General features: G+C 39.3%; 1 protein-coding gene across 1 annotated transcript; it reads left to right on the top strand.

Annotated features, from left to right (window-relative positions):
• The first annotated feature begins 3,201 nt into the window (after positions 1–3,201).
• LOC140925074 (polyubiquitin-like) lies at positions 3,202–3,758 on the top strand. Its single transcript, XM_073375027.1, has one exon. The coding sequence runs from the start codon at positions 3,246–3,248 to the stop codon at positions 3,756–3,758; it is 513 nt and encodes a 170-aa protein (XP_073231128.1). The 5' UTR covers positions 3,202–3,245.
• Positions 3,759–18,695: the final 14,937 nt, after the last annotated feature.

The following is an 18,695-nucleotide window of genomic DNA, read 5'->3' on the forward strand; positions in this document are numbered from 1 at the left end:
ACGATCCACCTCCGCACTTGGATCGTTCTGATTGGTATCTCAATCTGCTTTCAGATCTTTGTTCCATTAGCAAACTGCTTTTCGATCCAAGAACGTGTTCGTTCATTAATAAACACAGCAGGTCAAGATTTGTTCAGGCAACAGTTATTTTTTACTCCTTCGTTGCTCTAAGCCGCTAAAGGATTGTAGTATATTAAACTCAAGTTCCACTGTCACTCTAAATCCGTTAGGAAGCGAAAACGCTTAGATTTTCTCACCGTAACACTATATTGTCCAATGTCTGTAATTGTTTAGAGCGCGCTCCTCAGCGCTTGAGAATTCGTAATTGTCTTCGATCTGAATTTTCTTGAATCAAATTCCAGACAACTTAAGTTGACAAGTCCCAGTCTGAACCACCACTAGTTAAAGAACCCTAATTTTCTTTCCGTTTCTCCACGAGAAAACGCTTAATTTAGCAGAAAGAAGTAAAAAACGATGCGTTGAAATTGACAAAAAGATCGGAGCGGCAGGCAGCTACTGAATGGATCAATCTTATTTCAGATTTTTGTTCCGGCTAGCACGAGAGTCCAAACAAACAATCCGAAAAAAGTTTGGCTAAAAGGAATGCAACCTATGTTGTATGGTCCTGTATCAACCACGTGATATCAGCTTTTTATCGTTGCAATGACAACCCATCCGATCGAGGTATTTTTAACCATTTGTGATTTAGAGTGGTAAAGTTTTAAAAAAGCCTCTTTAATAAGCGGTATTCCGTACAAAAAGGTTCATGAATAACTTTCTTAATTAATCAATGCTGGTGGCGACATTTGCAGTAGGTTACTTATAATTTCCATGTTTTTTTTGCTCTTTATATTCGTAGACTGTTTTTTTACACCCTGATTTGTGTTAGTAGCTTCTACTTAAAAGCTTGTTGTCAACTTAACTATCAACCACATTTATCAGCTTCTTACAGTCAAGCCACGTGAAGCTTACCCCACAAGATTCCGTAAATGAATTTATTATTCGAAAGTTGAATCCGTTGCTAGCTGTAGATTTCTGATTCATTTCTGCACTCTTGCATGCGTAATTCCGTGAATTCTCACGCGAGTCATTAAATTTCTACCAGCTCAGTTTCCATGAATTTGCATATGTAAAAGTCTTTGAAGAAATTTTATTCATTCAAAGATTTTCAATCTGACCATATACACCATTTTCTCATAGACCATAATGCTCCTTGTGTACAGACACGCCCTCCTCCCCCCACCTCCATCCCCTCCATCTCCTCTAAAAAAATTTGCAAAGCCATTGTTTTGGATTTCTCTTGGGACGACTGAAATACCCAGGATAAATTGGAAACAATGGTTATGTAAAATTTTGGTAGGAAAACAAGGTGCATTATGGTCTACGTGTAACTGGTGAATTTTGGGAAGAAGTACTCGTATAATCACTGCTCATTACGCATGCAGGAATGCCGATTTGAATTTGACACTAGTTACGGGAACGATTAACGGGTTTAGTTTTCAAATAATCAATTCATCAATAGAATCTTGGGGAATATAGTGCTATCCTAAGAGATGTACTTTATTTTGTCTTAGTACAGTATGTAGTCTTTGGTCCGCGACTAAAAATTATTAACATGAATATCTTAGCCCTAACGAGCTGAAATACTCCCTGAAGATAGCTTTTATGTTCCTGTCGATAATCCTGAAGTTTCAAGTTCCAGACATAAATATTCTGCTTGGAATTTAAAAAAAAGCCGACCGACTCCGATGGTCCTTGGTCCGCGAGTGTGGTCCTTCTTCCGCGACTCAGGTAAGCAGCACGAAAAAAAACGTAAAAATGTTATAGTTTCCACACGAAAACGTGATTTTCACAATATTTCATGTATTTTTTTCTATTCTTGATGCTATTAAGTTTTTTACGGAAGATGTTGTGAGTATAAAATAATCTGCTTTTCTTTCAAAGCTTCAGACAACAGTCTCCCCGAGTCTCCCACACGAGCGTCGACGAGCGGTTTTCAGCGCGGTCGAAAATAATTACTAAAAACTCTGTATGTATTCGAGGTATTAAAAAAAGAGAACTCGTAGACATGTATCAGTAGGGACGATTTTCAAAACATTCTTTGAAAACAAAGGCCGTCGCTTTTTATTTTGGGAAGTTTTTTTCAACCAAGGTCATAGGTCGCGGACCAAGGACCATAAGCGAAATTTGGTGATATTTATCAAGAGTCGATAAAACAAAAACTCAAAGTCTGCTGCAATATGCTTCCAACAGCAGAAATAGGTTGATCTGAAAACCTGTTCTGCAAAAAGGCACTTCTTCCCGTTGCGTTTTATTTATTCGCAGGCTAAGTAAACATGACCATGCAATTTACAGTGCCGCAAAAGTCCAAACTTCAAGAAAGACAAATTAACCTACCTGTCAAAAAACTTTAATTTCGCGTCTTCACCCACAGCAAGAAAGCCGAAACGTCGTCATATGAAAGAATGCTAATCAGTAAATCACGATATCTTTCATTATTCAACGTATTTTTTTTTCTCGACAAAATATTTTATCATTTTCCGAAAAGTCGCGGACCAAGAACCACATACTGTACCCGTATATATTACATACTGTTTTTTTTCTTCTACTTTTGGCAACGAGAGTCAGTTTTCCGTTGTTGTTGTTTTTGTTGTTTTTTTTTTTCATTTCTTTTTATCTCGAGGAAATCTAAGACGTGACGTTGCCATGGTAAACGATCCTTTTGCGTATCTTCTCTTTTTTCGTCGGTGGAGATCCCAAATTCGTTATTATTCTCAGAAAGATAACGCACGAAAGTAATAATAATAATAATGATAACAGTAATAATAATTTAACGTTATTTAAGTGTCGGGTACTTTTTCTCGACGAAAAATAAACAGGTTTACCAGCACATTAATAGCCTCTTCTTAAAAAAATAACACTGTGTCATACTCATAATTCCCGATTTATTTCGTTCGTGAATCTGTCTGAAAAGGGTAACGATTACCTTTTACAAAAGCCCCGTCAAGAGAGAATGAATGTTTTATATCACATATGCTAGTTTCTAAAATCAGCTGTAACGTGGGAGTTCTAGTTTCGGAACTCTCCCTAGTTGGTGGAAACACTTACAAGTGAAGTTAATTTTTTTCCTTCCAACGCTTTCAGAAGGACCCAAGGCAAAAACACCAGCACTAACGGAAGGACATCAAGGGTACTCCGGGGACAGTAGGGGAACCGGGAAGGACGGGGATTTCCAAGCAAGGTCAATGCACCGCCGACACGTCCGTCTATATGGTGGTATGCAAATCTTTGTAAAGATGCTTACTGGACGAACATTTACTTTAGAAGTCAAACCAAATGACACTATTGAGATTTTAAAGAGAAAAATTCACAACATGTGTCAAATTCCGCCAGAGGATCAACGTCTTATTTTTGCTGGAAAGCAATTGGACGATGGACGGACTTTGAGCGACTACAACATACAGGGAGAATCAACACTGCACATGATTAAGAGACTTCGTGGTGGTCTCATGCGCATTTTTGTCAAGACTCCAACTGGAAAAACACTTAATATACCTATTGACAATGAACATGTACGTACTATTGAATATGTAAAGACTAAAATCCAAGATGAAGAGGGAATTCCTCCTGACCAACAACATGTCCTTTTTGCCGGCATGCAGTTGGAAGATGGCCGCACCTTGAGCTCCTACAACATCGTACATTTGTCAACTTTGCAGCTAGTTCTAAAACATCAGGAAGGCATGGAAAAGAAGTAATTATGCCAAGTGACAGAACCACCTGAAAGGAACTAGGTGATAACATAAGACAGCGAACCTGCGGAAATCGTGGTTGGGAATAAAAGCAAATGAAGAATTTAGCCTGATTAACAGTGCTGCTTGTCTTACCCACATAGAACTGGCTTAAAGATATATATGCCGTGTTTACGACTTCCCAAAGAATCAACTTCACCGTTAACTTAACTATAAGAGGCGACGCTTGCTTGATTATATAACAAGATGGGAAACGTATGTTACGAAAGCTAAGAGCCTCGAAAACTAAGACCTAAGACCTGTCTTAGTTTTCGAGATTACGAAAGACTCCTAAAATCAAATTCTTCGAAGTATGAAGTCAAATTAAAACCGAAGTAGGTCTAATCTGTCAATTTATCTTCTGTGTGATCCTTTCCAAGGAGGTTTATGTCAAATTCTGCGGAAAATTTAGGGGTCTTAGTTTTCGTAGTTTCGAAAACAGAGACCCTGCTTATTTTTCTTTGTTACGAAAGCTAAGACCCCACAAAATCAAAGAAGGCGACAAACCGGCAATGCCTGGGTTCATATCTGACGGCAAATGACTCAAAGATAGCTTCTCCATTCTCCTTTTTTTCTTTTCATTCTATTCTGCAAGTGACCTTGAGGGAGGATGGAACTATATAGTAGGAGTTTTATTTTTCTAGAATACATAAAGTCATAACTAGAAATACGGGAAAATAATGGGACGCGAAAGAAAAACAAAAATAAACTGTTGTAATAATGTTAATTGAATTTATCAAGTTTGTTCATGCCAGTTTGTTTTACGCACGTTGTCTCGACCTTTGTTCTACATACACTTCCCTTCAATCGCTAATGTGGATGGCCAAATCTTTTTATATATATATATACATCTAGGCGAATTTTTGAAAACATACCTCAAAACGGACCAGAATATTCGCACAGGAACCTGGCGATAGCCGGGTTTCTGGTCACTGTGGTGAGGAAAAACATAGGGGCCTTGCTGTCCTGGTTGGTCTCATTGTCAAGCTCAGTCCCTGAGCTAACTCGCCATGGGTTGGGAAGGGGCCTCCATGTCAATCCCTGGGGGGGGAGGGTGCTGCAAAAGCGTGGTACTGTCCTTAGTCTTGCTCTGGGAGGGTCATTGGACTGGTCATGTCTGCCTCTAGTTTGTCATGTCAAATTCTTTTAATGTGTGAGGCCCATTGGCCAATGAAAGCATACCCCTCAAGCACGTGCTAGGCTGGGGGGGGGGGGAAGTCAGGGAGTTAAATTAACCTTGAATTCTTTGCTTAGAACTTGGTTAAGTCTCAAGCACCCTCTGTCATCCAGAGCCTTCAAGCAGCTAGAGTGTATGGCCAACTCCAGAGTGTCTTTTTGATGGACTTGAATGTTTCTTTTGCTAATCAGGAACCAAGAAGAGAGTCATCTTAAGAGAACCATGGGTAAGAGCTGAGTTTCTTGGCAATATTTACTTTAGTTGAGTCAGTTTAAAGTGTGTGGCCTTTAGAAGCCCGCTGGTGGGGTTTTTTATAAATCCGGCTAGATATATATACATATACACGGATTCGATCATCGGCACGAAAAATTAAGACGTGTCAAGTCCGGTTAACATTCTGAGAAACAGTTTTAGAAAATGTATTTGCGGTGATGATTGTGGATGGCTAAAAAGTAGAGCCGAGTCATATGAGGGATCTAGCCTGCGAATACAGCCGTTTGTCCTTGCTCCTCGCTGCTAGGGACGTTTCCCCGGGAGGAACGTCTGCGCCTCAGCGACAGAAATTCCATACTGATGACGTAAATCAACGTTTACGTAACAAATCCGGTATTCATGTGGTTCCAAATGTAAATTTGTTTGGTTTTATGGTCGATTATGGTAAAGTTTTGTGTTCTACTGCGAACGAGCTTCATCAAAACTCAGATGCTTTTTTTAAAGAAGAATATATTCCCGGAAAATTTTGTAGTAGATTCATCACGTTTACGACCCCGTTTACATTCGACCTTTTTGGCCTTTTGTCTTTTGTCTTCCTTTCGTAAACAATAGGTAAAACAATGTAACTACTCCGTCGACAAATCAGAGCCCCTGACCGGATTCCGGACAGATTTTACGTCATCAGTATGGAATTTCCGTCCCTGAGTCGCAGACGTTCCTCCTGGCGTAACGACCCTAGCGGTGAGGAATAAGGAGAAACGGCTGTATTCGCAGGCTAATGAGGGATCCCGACTCTGACGGCTGACGGCTGAATGTTCACAGTTGAACCCCTCCAACCCCCCCCCCCCTCCCTCTCCCGCCACGGAGGGCAAGAGAATTCCGAGGGGAGGGGGGTCCAAAAGGAGGCAAAATCCAAGATTTGTGAGTTTTTTAAAATAAATACAGGCTTCCCCGTAGTTATTGCTGTGGAGTGAGCGAAGCGAGCGAGCAGCAACATAATCAGGATTTAAGAGAAATATATAAGGTGGGACGAATTCCCGAATTCATCACTTTTTGCCAGAATGCATTGCATTTAACCACAGTGCACTGCGCCACATTTTACTAGAATGCATTGCGCACCGAACAACTCAAATAAAAACAAGAGGAAGATCTGTGGGTGAGAGCGTGCATCGTTCGCTGCTCAGACTCAGAGTTTTCTTTGTGGCAAATTTTCAACAGCACGGTTAGAGGTCTTACCAGGTTTAAGACACAAGGGGCGCTTTCCATTTAGTCAAAAATTCCGGAATTTCTGGTTCGGCGGTAAATGGAACACGTTTCGTCGGCTCGTCCCACTGGAAAATTCCCAGAAAAAGTGGAAAATCTAAAAAGGTGGGCCCGTTTTCCCGGTAGGAATTTCCGAACGGAATGTCGTGTTCCATTTACGTTTCTCGTAGTTTGTACCAGTTCCAGGTCCACGGTCGGGCACACCGCGACTTACCGGGGTTTAAGACCAAATGGAACAACTTTTTACCAATCGGAAATTCCACTTTTGCTCCCACCAAAATTTCCGGGTTTTTTTCGTAAATGGAAAGCGCCCAAGGAGTCTTTCAGATGAGTACGATGGTTAACTTGGGGATTGGATTTCAATTCAAGAGCCTTTGACTCGTCCATGCGTTAAACTTGACGAGAAGATGAGATCAGATGAGCATTTGCTCTTCGACTCCGCAACACGGAGCCTTCCAGCTTGCTACTCTTAAGCACCTATATGAGCCGACAATGGATGTGATTTTGACCATTAGCCTCAAAATAACACTAAGCGGAAATCGAGATAACAAAACTTATTATTCATTCAAAATATTTTCCCAATTCTGATTGGCTAAAAGCACACGCATAATTTACCATAACCAGTTACTGATGACCAAATTTGGAAGAATTTTGTGTTTGACGAGGAAATGACGTCAAAAATGCAGCCCGCTACAGGTTAATGCACCGTTAACCGAGAAGACCTGGGGACGAGGTTGAGGTATTTTGGTTTTGAAAGCAAAAATGGCGGACACTTCACTCGTTTCAAGAGTAAGAACTACAGCTGGAACTAGGCGAAATAATAGCTAACAAAAACAGCAAGAAGACAACTCGGAGGGCGACATCTCCTATTTGGAGAATATTTGCGGAGCTGGACAAACCTAAACGTACACTATCGAAGATGAACGTAACATCGATGCACGTAAGCATGTTTTAGCTATGTTCTTAAACTAGGAACTATTTTGAATGAATAATAAAACAGTTATTGAATTCGGCTTTCGTATCATGTATGGAGATCTCGGAGGGTGTTATCTGCCTCGGCCTACAGCCCGGCGACGACTAACACCCTCCTCGACCTCCATAATTCTTCATAAGATACTCAGCCTCATTCATTAATTGTTAAATATGTTTTGCGTCCTACTTTGCAGACGAGGACTTGTATAAATCGGCGTTTTGTAAAGCATAATTATGTTCTTTCATTCATTCATTGCCATGGAATATGAGTTTACATTGTTCTTTTTTTTTTACTGTTAATAGCTCGGTAAATGCGGCTCGATCGTTTTTAAACGGCGTTTGCCAGCAGAAGTTTCATGGAAAAGGCATTAAACTAAAGTCTTTTCCCCAAGGTTACGTAATCAGCCTCTGTGGTGTGGAGGCTCTCTCCTCTACATAGGACTTTTTGTGTTGTAGAGAGGCTGGGGAGAAAGAAAAAGGGAGCGCGCGGGGCACGATGGGAAGGGAAAACAGAGAAGAGAGGCTCCCGCCTTTTCCCTCTTCCAATCGTTTCTCGCGCGCTTTCTATTTTTCGATTTTTGCTACTTTCTGTTTGGAAACCCAGCGGGAGACTCTGCAGAGGAGAGAGGTGTCGACCCGAAGGTGCCGGGTTCGAGTCCTACTCAGTACCTTTTTTTTCCGTTTTTTGTGTTGTTGTTTTCTATAAATATATAGTTACCCAAATAACTGTTATTTAACTGCAATAAACAGCAAGAAAAGTATCGTGTTTCCTCCGGTGGAAAGATAGTACACCGCCGTAGTATTGAATATATGGATAAACAATCTGAATTTCTATCATTTCCTTCAATTTACTGTAGGAAAACCAGAGTTGATAACCATTTGATCATTTTCTAAACAACGTTCCCACTAGTTCTCTCTATAGACTGATAGTATTTATCAGGGGCACCCAACGTCAATTTTCGGAAAATATCTTTTCGGAAGACGATTTGAGATTTGAGATCTAGAATTTTCGGAACATCTGTTGTAAAATTTCTTGCTTGCCTGCCTCCCCTAGGATTTTCGAACATCTAAAAAATGGTATAATTGCCCATTTTTAACGGATTTTTACCCTAAAAAGGCCACCTAGAATTTTCGGAAGCCTTTTTGCGGCTGAAATTTTCGAAAAGGTAAGTTGACCTAAGTTTTGATCCCTATAATTTTAGTATCACTAGACTTTCAGCTGGGAAATCCGAACACATGAAAAATTTTTAGGGGATAAAAATATGCCTATATCTACCGTTTAAAGACTAAAATACGTTCAACAATGCTATGTTTAGGTGGTTTTGAACCATATTCTCGATGGGTGCCCCTGATTTATTACTTTCCAACATGTAAGTAGAACATTCAATATCATTTTCGATTCTTTTGAGTCTAACTGCCGACCAAATGTCAGTAGGGAGCTTAATAAGCAACTACGACGGCGATGGCAACAAGAACGGCAAAAAATCAATAGGTTTAGATTAGCAAAACAACAACTTTGCACGTGCATCATGCTTTTCTGTACATTTCTTTGCCGTCGTTGAACGACTACAACGCGAAAGTGCCTAAATTCACGTTTTGTCGAGGACGGGAACACAAAGACAACAACTTTTTTTTTTCCTGAACTTTGATACAGTCCTTTAGAATTCAACTCCAAAAACATTTGCCAACATTTGACGAAGTAAACGAGATGGAATAAGAGCGATAAAAAGTTTGAGACAGCGCGAATTCATTTTAAGTGACGTTTTTGTAGCCGTCGCCATCGTTTTTGCCTCGCTAGTATCAACAGAACATGTGCTAACTGAAATGCAGTAATGAAAGTGTGGTGTTTAATTTGAGTGTAACTGGTTCTTTTTCAGGTGACAATATTCGTGTAGTCAATAGTGTAAGGTGTCGCCTCTATTGTTAATAGAGGATGTTAGCATCGACAACGAGTACGAGTTCTACCTTGAGATTATTAGACACCGTATTGAGATGAATGAAAAGATTTTTTTCTCATTCATCGCAAAAAAAATATCTTTCGCATAATAATATAGTACAACAACATTTTTACACAAATATCCTTTACAGAGGGTACCAAATCCAGTGGCAATTTTGGAAATTGATATAGTTTTCACAGTGACATCATCAGATTGCAAAGTCAAAAAAGCGAGGTTTTAGGAATTCGTATTTACACTAAGATAAATAGAAAATAAATCTTTGTACAAGTTTCGGCCTCGAAGCATGTTTCATTTCGAAAATACAGCAATTTGAACTTAACCTATCTTAACAAGGCAAAATATAGCATACAAGAAAAACTCTCAAGCGTTTTTAGCGTCGCAGGTTTCCGTTTTGAGGAGAAATATAGCTACCAACTCCTGTACTTCTAACCGTCCATTTTCAGCTGCCCCGAAAGCCCTTGTACTTGGTAATTTATTCAAGCTTTTTAGACTTGAGATCACATTCGCACGGGAAGTTCGCTTCGCCTCTTGAGGATAAAGATGAAGAAAATAATATTCCCAATGGCAAACTCGCCCGTGCGAATGAGATGGCAAATCAAACAAGCTTGAATAAATTACCTAAATACAAGGGTTTTCGTTGTAGCTGAAAATGGATCGGTTGAAGTACTGTAGTTGGTGGCTTTATTTCTCCTCTCTTTCGGGCACCTTCGGTGCTAAAAACTGGTAGGAGATTTCCGTAGATGCTACATCTTGCTTTATTAAGACTTTTTAGAAAAGAGAAGGGCAAATACACAGTAACTTTGATAAATAGATGTTCTTTAATCTTGCCCCGCATTCAGCATAAAATTGTTCTTTGCCGTAGGTTTCTGAAGCTTTCGGCAAGAATACCCTTTCACTTAGGAGATAGTCCTTCAGTAGTTTTCCTCTATTTGTGTGTCAACTTTCACAAATATAATGTGGTGTTAGCGTTGCATTTTAACGTTAAATTTGACCAGTTTTTTGTGCAGCGAGTTCTACGGTCACGATTGACGTCAAACTTGCAGATATAAAACTATAGAGCTCTGAGGCTTATTTGCTGAAGAAGTTAGAGAAAAACCTACTAGGGTTTCTAAATTATTGACATTTTCTTGTAAAAATGCGGTTTTAAACATATACCGATATCTCAAACCTTTTTATACCCACAAGAAGATAAATAATGAACATTTTCTCAAAGTTCGACCATTCTTTTGTAAAAGTGCCAAAAATCATAGAAATCGGTTAAATCTTTCCTGCCGGAAACGCGATTCAAAAATATAACCAACGCGCATATAAATAGGTTCGGGCCACCTTAATCAGATGTAAGCAACGCACAGGGATAGAAAGCGGTGCACCGTAAGTTTTAGGGAGTTATTATAACTCCAAAAATGGAGTAAAAATTTAAGGTACAGGATAACCCCTTTTTGGGGGTTACTTTAACTCCTAATTTAACTCCGAATTTGGGGTCATTTTTACTCCTGAAAAAGAGTTCTTTTTACTACCAGTCTGGAGTTAAAATAACTCCGAAATGGGGTTATTTTTACTCCTTACATGGGTCGTTTTTACTCTTTTTGGAGTTAATTTAACTCCGAAAGTGGAGTAAAAATGTTAGGTACAGGATAACTCCTTTATGGGGGTTATTTTAACTCCTCAATATCTGGGGTCACTTTTACTCCTGAAAAAGAGATCTTTAAACTCCTTTTTGGAGTTAAAATAACTCCCCAAAAAATAACTCCACTGTAAGGAGTTAAATAGGCCACTTGCACTAAGAGGTCACGTGATCCGTGCTTCCTTTAAACAATGAGTTGGAATCTTTCTGATGCCAAAAATTGACGGAGCGCATGAAAATTATCTTCCACCCGAAATTTGAGAGGAAACGCATTTAAGGGAGATATTTTATGGCACTTTGATGTTTCAACAAAGTAGTATAATTTGTATTAGCCGCCATGTTGGAGGGCATACTCTTGCCCTCCAACATGGCGACCAAAACTACATTTTGCTTGTATCTTGTTAAACGTTAGATAGTTACGTTCAGATGGGCTGAAAACGTTACCACAGCATCTTTTCAACAATTTCCTTGAAGTTTAAGTGCAAAATTTCTGTTCATGAAGAGGTAATTCATAGTTTTAAAAATCACATTTTGGTCACGTGACCAGCTATGAACTGACTCATTTTAATAAAATGGTGCGGGTTTGAAAAACTAAATCACTATTATTTTGTTTAAGGTATGACCCACTAATCGTTTTTTGAAGGTAAAATCATATAACTTTCATTTTCATAAAAATGATGTCACATGACCTCTTAGTGCAAATGGCCTATTAGCCCCACTACAGGAGTTATTATAACTCCTTGAAAATTACTGTGTGCATACATTTCAGTTGAATGAACTAGGTATCTACTTGGATTTGTGAAAACCGGGTTAGCAAACATTTTGTAATTTCTCTCAACTTCCCCTGTCTTAGCTTGTTTACATTACTGTTTGCCTTCGTCATTTTTTTGCTTGTTTTGTGGTTAGGGATTTGTGTAAAAGTGGCTGAATAGACAGAATTTCCCGCATTTCTTTCTCCCTCCTTCCTTCCTCTTTTTTTTTTTTCGTCCCTGTCTAACACTGAAGTGACAGTTATTTGTAATCAGTGCGCGCGTAAAGCTGGTTTCGGTGTCGTTTAGCAGTTTACACTTCGTCATTGGTCACCATGGGAAAATTAAAGTTTCCCGGAGAGCATCATGTAAAGCTCTGAGACTGGGGACAAGGCTAACACGATTCGCAGAGTCTGGATCGTCCAATATCGTATCGTAATCTCGTTTCATAAACGAATCAATCACCCTGATCCAGGCTGATAAATACGTACGATATTGTTCGCTTTTCTAAGGTGACCACTAAGTCTTTGGCCTCGGGAACAGGCTTTTAGGAGTCGAATGAATTAGGTGATAGCAAAATTGCAGACGAACTTTGACCCGGACCAAGATTTATGTCGTTTTTTTTCTGGTGTGAAAACAGGGTCTAAGCTGGTCTGCCGACCGTGTGACCGTACATCAGGGAAGAGTGTAAGAGAAAAGTCAAGCGGTGTTTATCCTGTTTATCTGCCAATAGGCTGAGTTTTACCGAGTTGTTTGATGATATTTCTCTTGTGTTAAACGTGCGAAGATTATCCGTGGTTGTGGATAGTCGTATCAGTTCCGCAAAAGTGTGTGATGGGGTGATTTCATGGTGTTGACATTTGACAGGCAGAACTCGTCAGGTATGTGGTCGAGTGGTTGAGTTGTGGCACCAAAATATTCTGTGCTAGCAGTAAAAACGGTTCGTCGGTGTTTAGCTTAGCTGATTTTGCCTAGAAAAACCAATTCTTGACTCAGGAAAATTGGATCTAGGTCTAGTTTCAGCGGACTCTTGGCTTTGAACCATTGTTGCTGGGTAATGGACAATGACAATGGGTGAGGGGATTTGACGTCTAGGGTAGCCGCTATTAGTTATTTGTCAGAATCCAGAAAACAGAGGAGGCATCCCCCATACACACCCTATTCCATAGGTAATTCGTCTTGAGTTATTTTTAAGACCACAGATCCCAAGGGGGATTAGACAACAGCCAATCACATAGCGCGAATGTGTTCCGCGTGGATGACCCACGCTCAGAGTCACGCGTCCTTCACGAATTGACGCAGAACAAAATGGGGGAAGACGCGGAGAGCGATATTGATTTTCGTTTTGTCGACGAAAAAGTCTGCAGAGAGATTTCTGCTAAAGCTGTATCAGCGAAACGGAAATTAAAAAAGAATCGCCATTCTTCTCTTGTATAGAGCTAACAGTACCGGCAGGGAAATCCTTAACACACTGAATATTCTCTCAGGATCATTTATAATTTACAGTTTGAAGAGAGCAATTTCTGGTTGATATTTATTCTTTTATTAGTCTTTTATTATTCAACAAAAATAACACTTGGCGTCCTACTTGCTTTATTATACAAACGACCGGTTTCAATAGACCAGCGAAATTTCTCATTTTATTAAAGAACTGAGGTTACGACAACTTCGAGTTAAACTGATTTCACGGGTTGTCAAAGAGTCCAGCGATTCCCTTTTCCTAGGTGAGCGCCGACTCATTTCGCTTCAATATTCAGGAATGCTCTCGATTTCTTTACGCTTTCATTGCCCTTTCGCCCCACATGTTTTGCACGGCGTTTAGTCATGCGAAACCTACACGAAACATCCACGCAGCGCGCGAGGTAACTTTATCCCGATTCTAAAAATAACTCGAGACGAATTACCTATGGAATCGGGTGTGTATGGGGGATGCCTTCTCTGTCCCCTTTATCCTTTCTTGGTCTTACTTGTTGTTTGTAAATTTTAAAACTCCTATTTACATTAGTTAGCTAAATTCGAACGACTCACAAGTTCATGTAGCTTTAAAAACCCGTTATAGTTTTAAAAATAAAGGCTATCTATAAAAGCTAATTCTTTGAATTTGTTAAGACTTTAATAGAGTTTACTGTGAGTATCTGTACTCAAGTTCGTTTCGGGAACCACGGGATCTCGCTTTACGCCCGTGTTAAATCTTGTGGAAGGCAGCTTGGATGCTTCGGCCTGAAACAAAATGGCCCCCATTGATGTGACACGTAAACCAGGGATTTGGCTGTGCTCGCCCCAGGAGAGCTCAAGTGAAATTACAAAAAGTTTAAATGAATTTAACATTTAGCTACATGTAATCCTACAACTTCGAGTTCAGTTACGAATTTAGGCTGCATTCATACTGCAGGGGGGTGGGGGGGGGGGGGGCGGGGAGCGCAGAGGATAATTTTTAAAGGGGCCAATTTTTTTCATAACCCCCACATCATACATACGTTTTTGACATCCCTCATCCCCACATCTGTCTTGACCAAAAAAAAAAATGTCACCCCCCACCCATGCCCCCACCAACCAGTCTTGATGAGGAAAGTACGTTATGGGAAAGATGATGAAATGGTGCAGAGATTTATTGTTTTTATCAAATAGAAAACTAAAAACAAAACAAAAGGTAATCAAAGGTTCAAAGATTTTATTATTTCCTGGTGTAAAGTGTACATTTGCATGCTTAATTGTAATTCCTATTTGTCATAATTGCTTGGTTTAAGTGAGACTTAGATGTGATATATTGTTATTGTTAACTTGGTGATTTGGAGAAACTGTTGTTACAACTCATATTTTTTTTACCCATTAGATATCAGTCATTGTCACAATTTGTTTTGTTAGTTAGTTGAGTCGTAAGTTAGTTATTTTATTTTATTATTATTATTATTTGCTTTCTCCCCTGTATTTTTTGTAATTTATGTGGTTAATAAAGCATATTTAAAAAAAAACAGTGAATTAAAGAAAGTTGTAAGAGATTAAAGCTAGCTGTGCATCACTGGGAAATTGCATACCGGCGCGGGGCCACGGGGCAGCTAGATTCAAGACTAGCAATTGTTATTATTTGAATGATAGAACCAGAACCATGCTCGACCAGTAGTCAGGTGTATCTATCATTCTGATTGCAGCGTAACTACAGAGCCAACAAACCAAAATATTGCTGATCATTTACATGATAATGATGGTGATGATGATAATCATAATGATGACAATGATGATGATGATGATGAGAATGAGAATGAAAACAATCCGTGACGTTATTAATAAAAGCAGGATAAAAGTAAATGTGGTTATGGCAATGTAGATAGAGCTGGTTACTGAACAAAGTAAAGGACATTGCAGTTAAGTGCATTTATAATAAAAGCATCCTTTATTGAACTAGAAAAAAAGGGACTTATTAATCTTTAATTTCAGTGGCATCTGAAAAAATTGGCATCCCCTCTTCCTGCCTTCATAAATTTTTACCATCCCCCACTTTTCGCAAAAAGATTTTAAGACCCCCCCAAAAAAATTCCCTGCCCCCCACTGTAGTATACATAATGAGTGCAGCCTTATTTGCGCGGGCGTGTTTTTCAAAAGTATCAAAACTGCTTGAGCCCGTATGGCGAATGCAATTTGAGCTTTTTGCAAATAACAGTCGAGCAAATAAATTCCAAATTGAACTAGAAAAGTCTAGTCTACTCTAATAAGATCTTTGCATTTTTCTCCTTCTTTTTGCATTACGTTTCTCTGTTTTTTGCACTAAAACTGCATTGCTCTCAGCCAATCAGATTCAAGAAATGTTTTCATATTTATTAGTAAAGTTTTAAACAATTTACGCAAGTTTAAATGAATTTGATAAAAAAAAGTTTATAAAGTCAACTCTTTCATAACGACCACTTCTCGTAATATGCATCGCCCTTAACGTATTAGCGAATGCCGAGAATTAGGGTGTGCCGTTTCATTGATATATTCACTCCGCCTTGCAGAGCTTTCTCACGCGCCCGCGTAAATTTGCAAAGATAAAAGATGTGCTTATTAATTCCAGCGTTAAAAAATGACCGCACATCACTAAGTTTAAGGATGCGCGAGCAAACGGAGGGCCGAAGATTAAACTTAAAGGAGCACTGTCAAAAAAAAACAAAAAAAAAACGGGACAACGCAGGCTGCAAGAACTGGAGTGTGGCCAGAACAGCAGCAAAAAACAGCGAGGGTTTGGACAAAAACAATAGCAGTATAAGAGAGATGTTTTAGGCCTTTTTGTGGATTTAATCAACTTTTTGAGTGTCATAAATTAACGCCGATGACATCATAACTTTTGGCTTTATCTCATGAATGAAATGCGCAGGAATCTCATTAAGATAAGGTCATGTGCTATTTTTAGTTGGTTAGGTTTTCTAGTTGCTTTAAGGTCGATAAATATAACGTCTTCGTTTACGATTGGTTAATTAGAGAATAAGAAACGTTCTCATTGGTTAATTCATGGTGTCTAATGAATAAAGTCAAACTCGCCTGTCTGACTTACAATCACTGAGCCGTAACGTAATTATGCTAGTTCTACTTACTGCCGCTGTGATTGTCCTAGTTCCCTTCCTAGTCCCGGTTCAATGATTCTTGGCGCGTAAATCGTACACATCTCTTGAAGGCGAAGGCAAACTAGCTCTTTTTAGAACGGAAGACAATGTTTTACTTGCCCATCCTTCCTGCTGCTACAGCTGCTGCTGCTGCTGCTGCTCCTCCTCCTCATTTTTTTGTGGATGCACGAACCCACGATAAAAAATGCTCTCAAGGAAAAATTTAGCCATTAAAGGAAATGAGCAAGTCGAAGTAATGTACGGTTGAGCTGTCAGTAAGCGCGGGCTAGTCAGGCAAGAGTGTTTGGTTGTTAACGGAACAGTGATCTGAGGAGAAATCGTGTGTCTGTTTTTTACTTCATCAGGTCTTTGTCGTCGTGAACGCCATTCAGCTATATGAGCTGTGTACGGTCAAACCGAAGGTTGGTTTTATTTGCAAGTAGTTTTCAATTCAACTTACCGGCTACTTTAAAGTAGAGATAGATAGATAGCTTTATTAAAAATCCATTGCAGCCCAAGGGCTGGATTACGGACTGTACAATACATTGAATACTAAGACTAACTATTATAAATAAATAACAGTAAATAAATAAAACAAAGGAACAAAATACTACGTCATGAAATTTAAGAAAATAGCCGCGAATTTACAATAAAACCATTAGAAAATAGCCGCGTTATGCATGATAAAACTATTCATTAGTCGATTTGTTCTACAAAGAGGCACGTTAAAAGCGCGCTTTCTCCTTAAGGCTACAGTACTAAGATTAGGTGACGGCAAAAGGCCATGTAATTTGTACAAAAAGGTTTCTTTTGTTTTCGCAAAAATGGATCAGAGAAACACATTACTCGTCAAAAGAACACTGTGGTAATCATAAGTAGGTAACGTCGGTACAATATATGTCCCCATACATGAACTACCTACCGCATTCACCCCCGTGTGGAGTCCCCTGTGAAAAACTTGGGAGCGAGGCTAGGCAGGCATCGGGAGAAAATGGCCGCCGTGGCTGCATTAAGGCCCTTCGTTGGTACGTAATTTTGGAAACTTCTGGCTGTTTTATTACTCTGGCGATCCGCATGGGCTAATTCAATCTTCGCACCAAGCGTTCTATTATGTAGGTAAGACGAAATCATAGTGAATATGGCTGTAATGCATTTCGTTTATAGAGAATTCCTAGCAAGTTAATTATTTTGCTTAGTAAGCAGTTTAGGTTTGCGGGATTCGGTCACTTCGTTCCGTGATCACATCGAATATAGTCTGAACTTCTCACGTGCAAAAAGCCTAGAAGAAATTCTTGCTTGAGAAGAAGGACGTCCTCTTCGAGAGTTTATGAAATGAAAGATAAGCGTTTGTTTGTTTGCGTTCGAGTTCGCAGAGACAATTTCCGGAATTTTAAACGGGGACTTCGCTTAACAACCCTTTGGAAATTCAAACTGGTTTTGGTACTTAAAAACAAAGAAAGTTAATACTGACTCAGTTAGGAAAATACGGTAGAATTTTATAACAATAGTGCAGTGTAAACTTTTGTGTAGCTTATTATTCAGCCAAACTTTTAGCTTCTTCGCCAGCACGTTTAGATTCATCGTGTCTAGATACCCGTCAGCCGGGAACTGTTTTCAAAAATCTAGATACCCGGCACAAAGAAATTTTTACCAATTTTCTCGAAATAGCTCATTTAATTCCTCTTAGAACACAAGATATTTGTTTAGAAATCTCAAGCGATTGTAAATATTGCCTTGGGTTAAAAGTAGCGACTGTCGAAAACATTGAGATTTATCTCTATGCCCAAGCTCGACAGTCGCTTTTACTTTTAATTCAAGGCAATATTTACAATCGCTTGAGATTCCTAAACAAATATATTATGTTCTTAAAGGAATTAAACAAGCTATTCCGAGAAAATTGGTCAAAATTTCTGACTTCCGGGTATGTAGTTTTTTGAAAACAGTGCCTGGCTGCCGGGTATCAAGACACCTCCTTGCAAGTTATGTCTGTGTTGTTTTTATGTGAGCTTATAAGCTTAAACATTTGGGTTGCAAAGTTTAAACGTCGATTGTTCTACATTTTTGTGCTTACTCTGACACAAACGCTATGAAGACAACTTAAGTTTCATCTGCTCAAACAACTTCGTAAACGATAGCAAAAAGAAGAAGAAACTTACAAGGTTCCTTTTTCTACACATTTTGTCAGTTTCTTCAGGTTGATTCTTTTTTAAGGGTCGAAAACTTCACATAAACACATGCCAACGCGCTAGGTTTTGTGTGCAGAAGTAATTTTACTAGCCAGGTAGCCGGGCCTTGTGAAGGTCAAGTAAGAAATGGGAATGAAAGTACTCTTGTCTCATCGCATTTTTTACTACCCCCAATAAACACTGATAAA

This window comes from Porites lutea, chromosome 14 (assembly GCF_958299795.1).
Source record: "Porites lutea chromosome 14, jaPorLute2.1, whole genome shotgun sequence".
Lineage (NCBI taxonomy): Eukaryota > Metazoa > Cnidaria > Anthozoa > Scleractinia > Poritidae > Porites > Porites lutea.

Excerpts from the sequence above, each read along its gene's own strand:
- LOC140925074 (XM_073375027.1), top strand. The coding sequence starts at position 3,246 with ATGCACCGCCGACACGTCCGTCTATATGGTGGTATGCAAATCTTTGTA.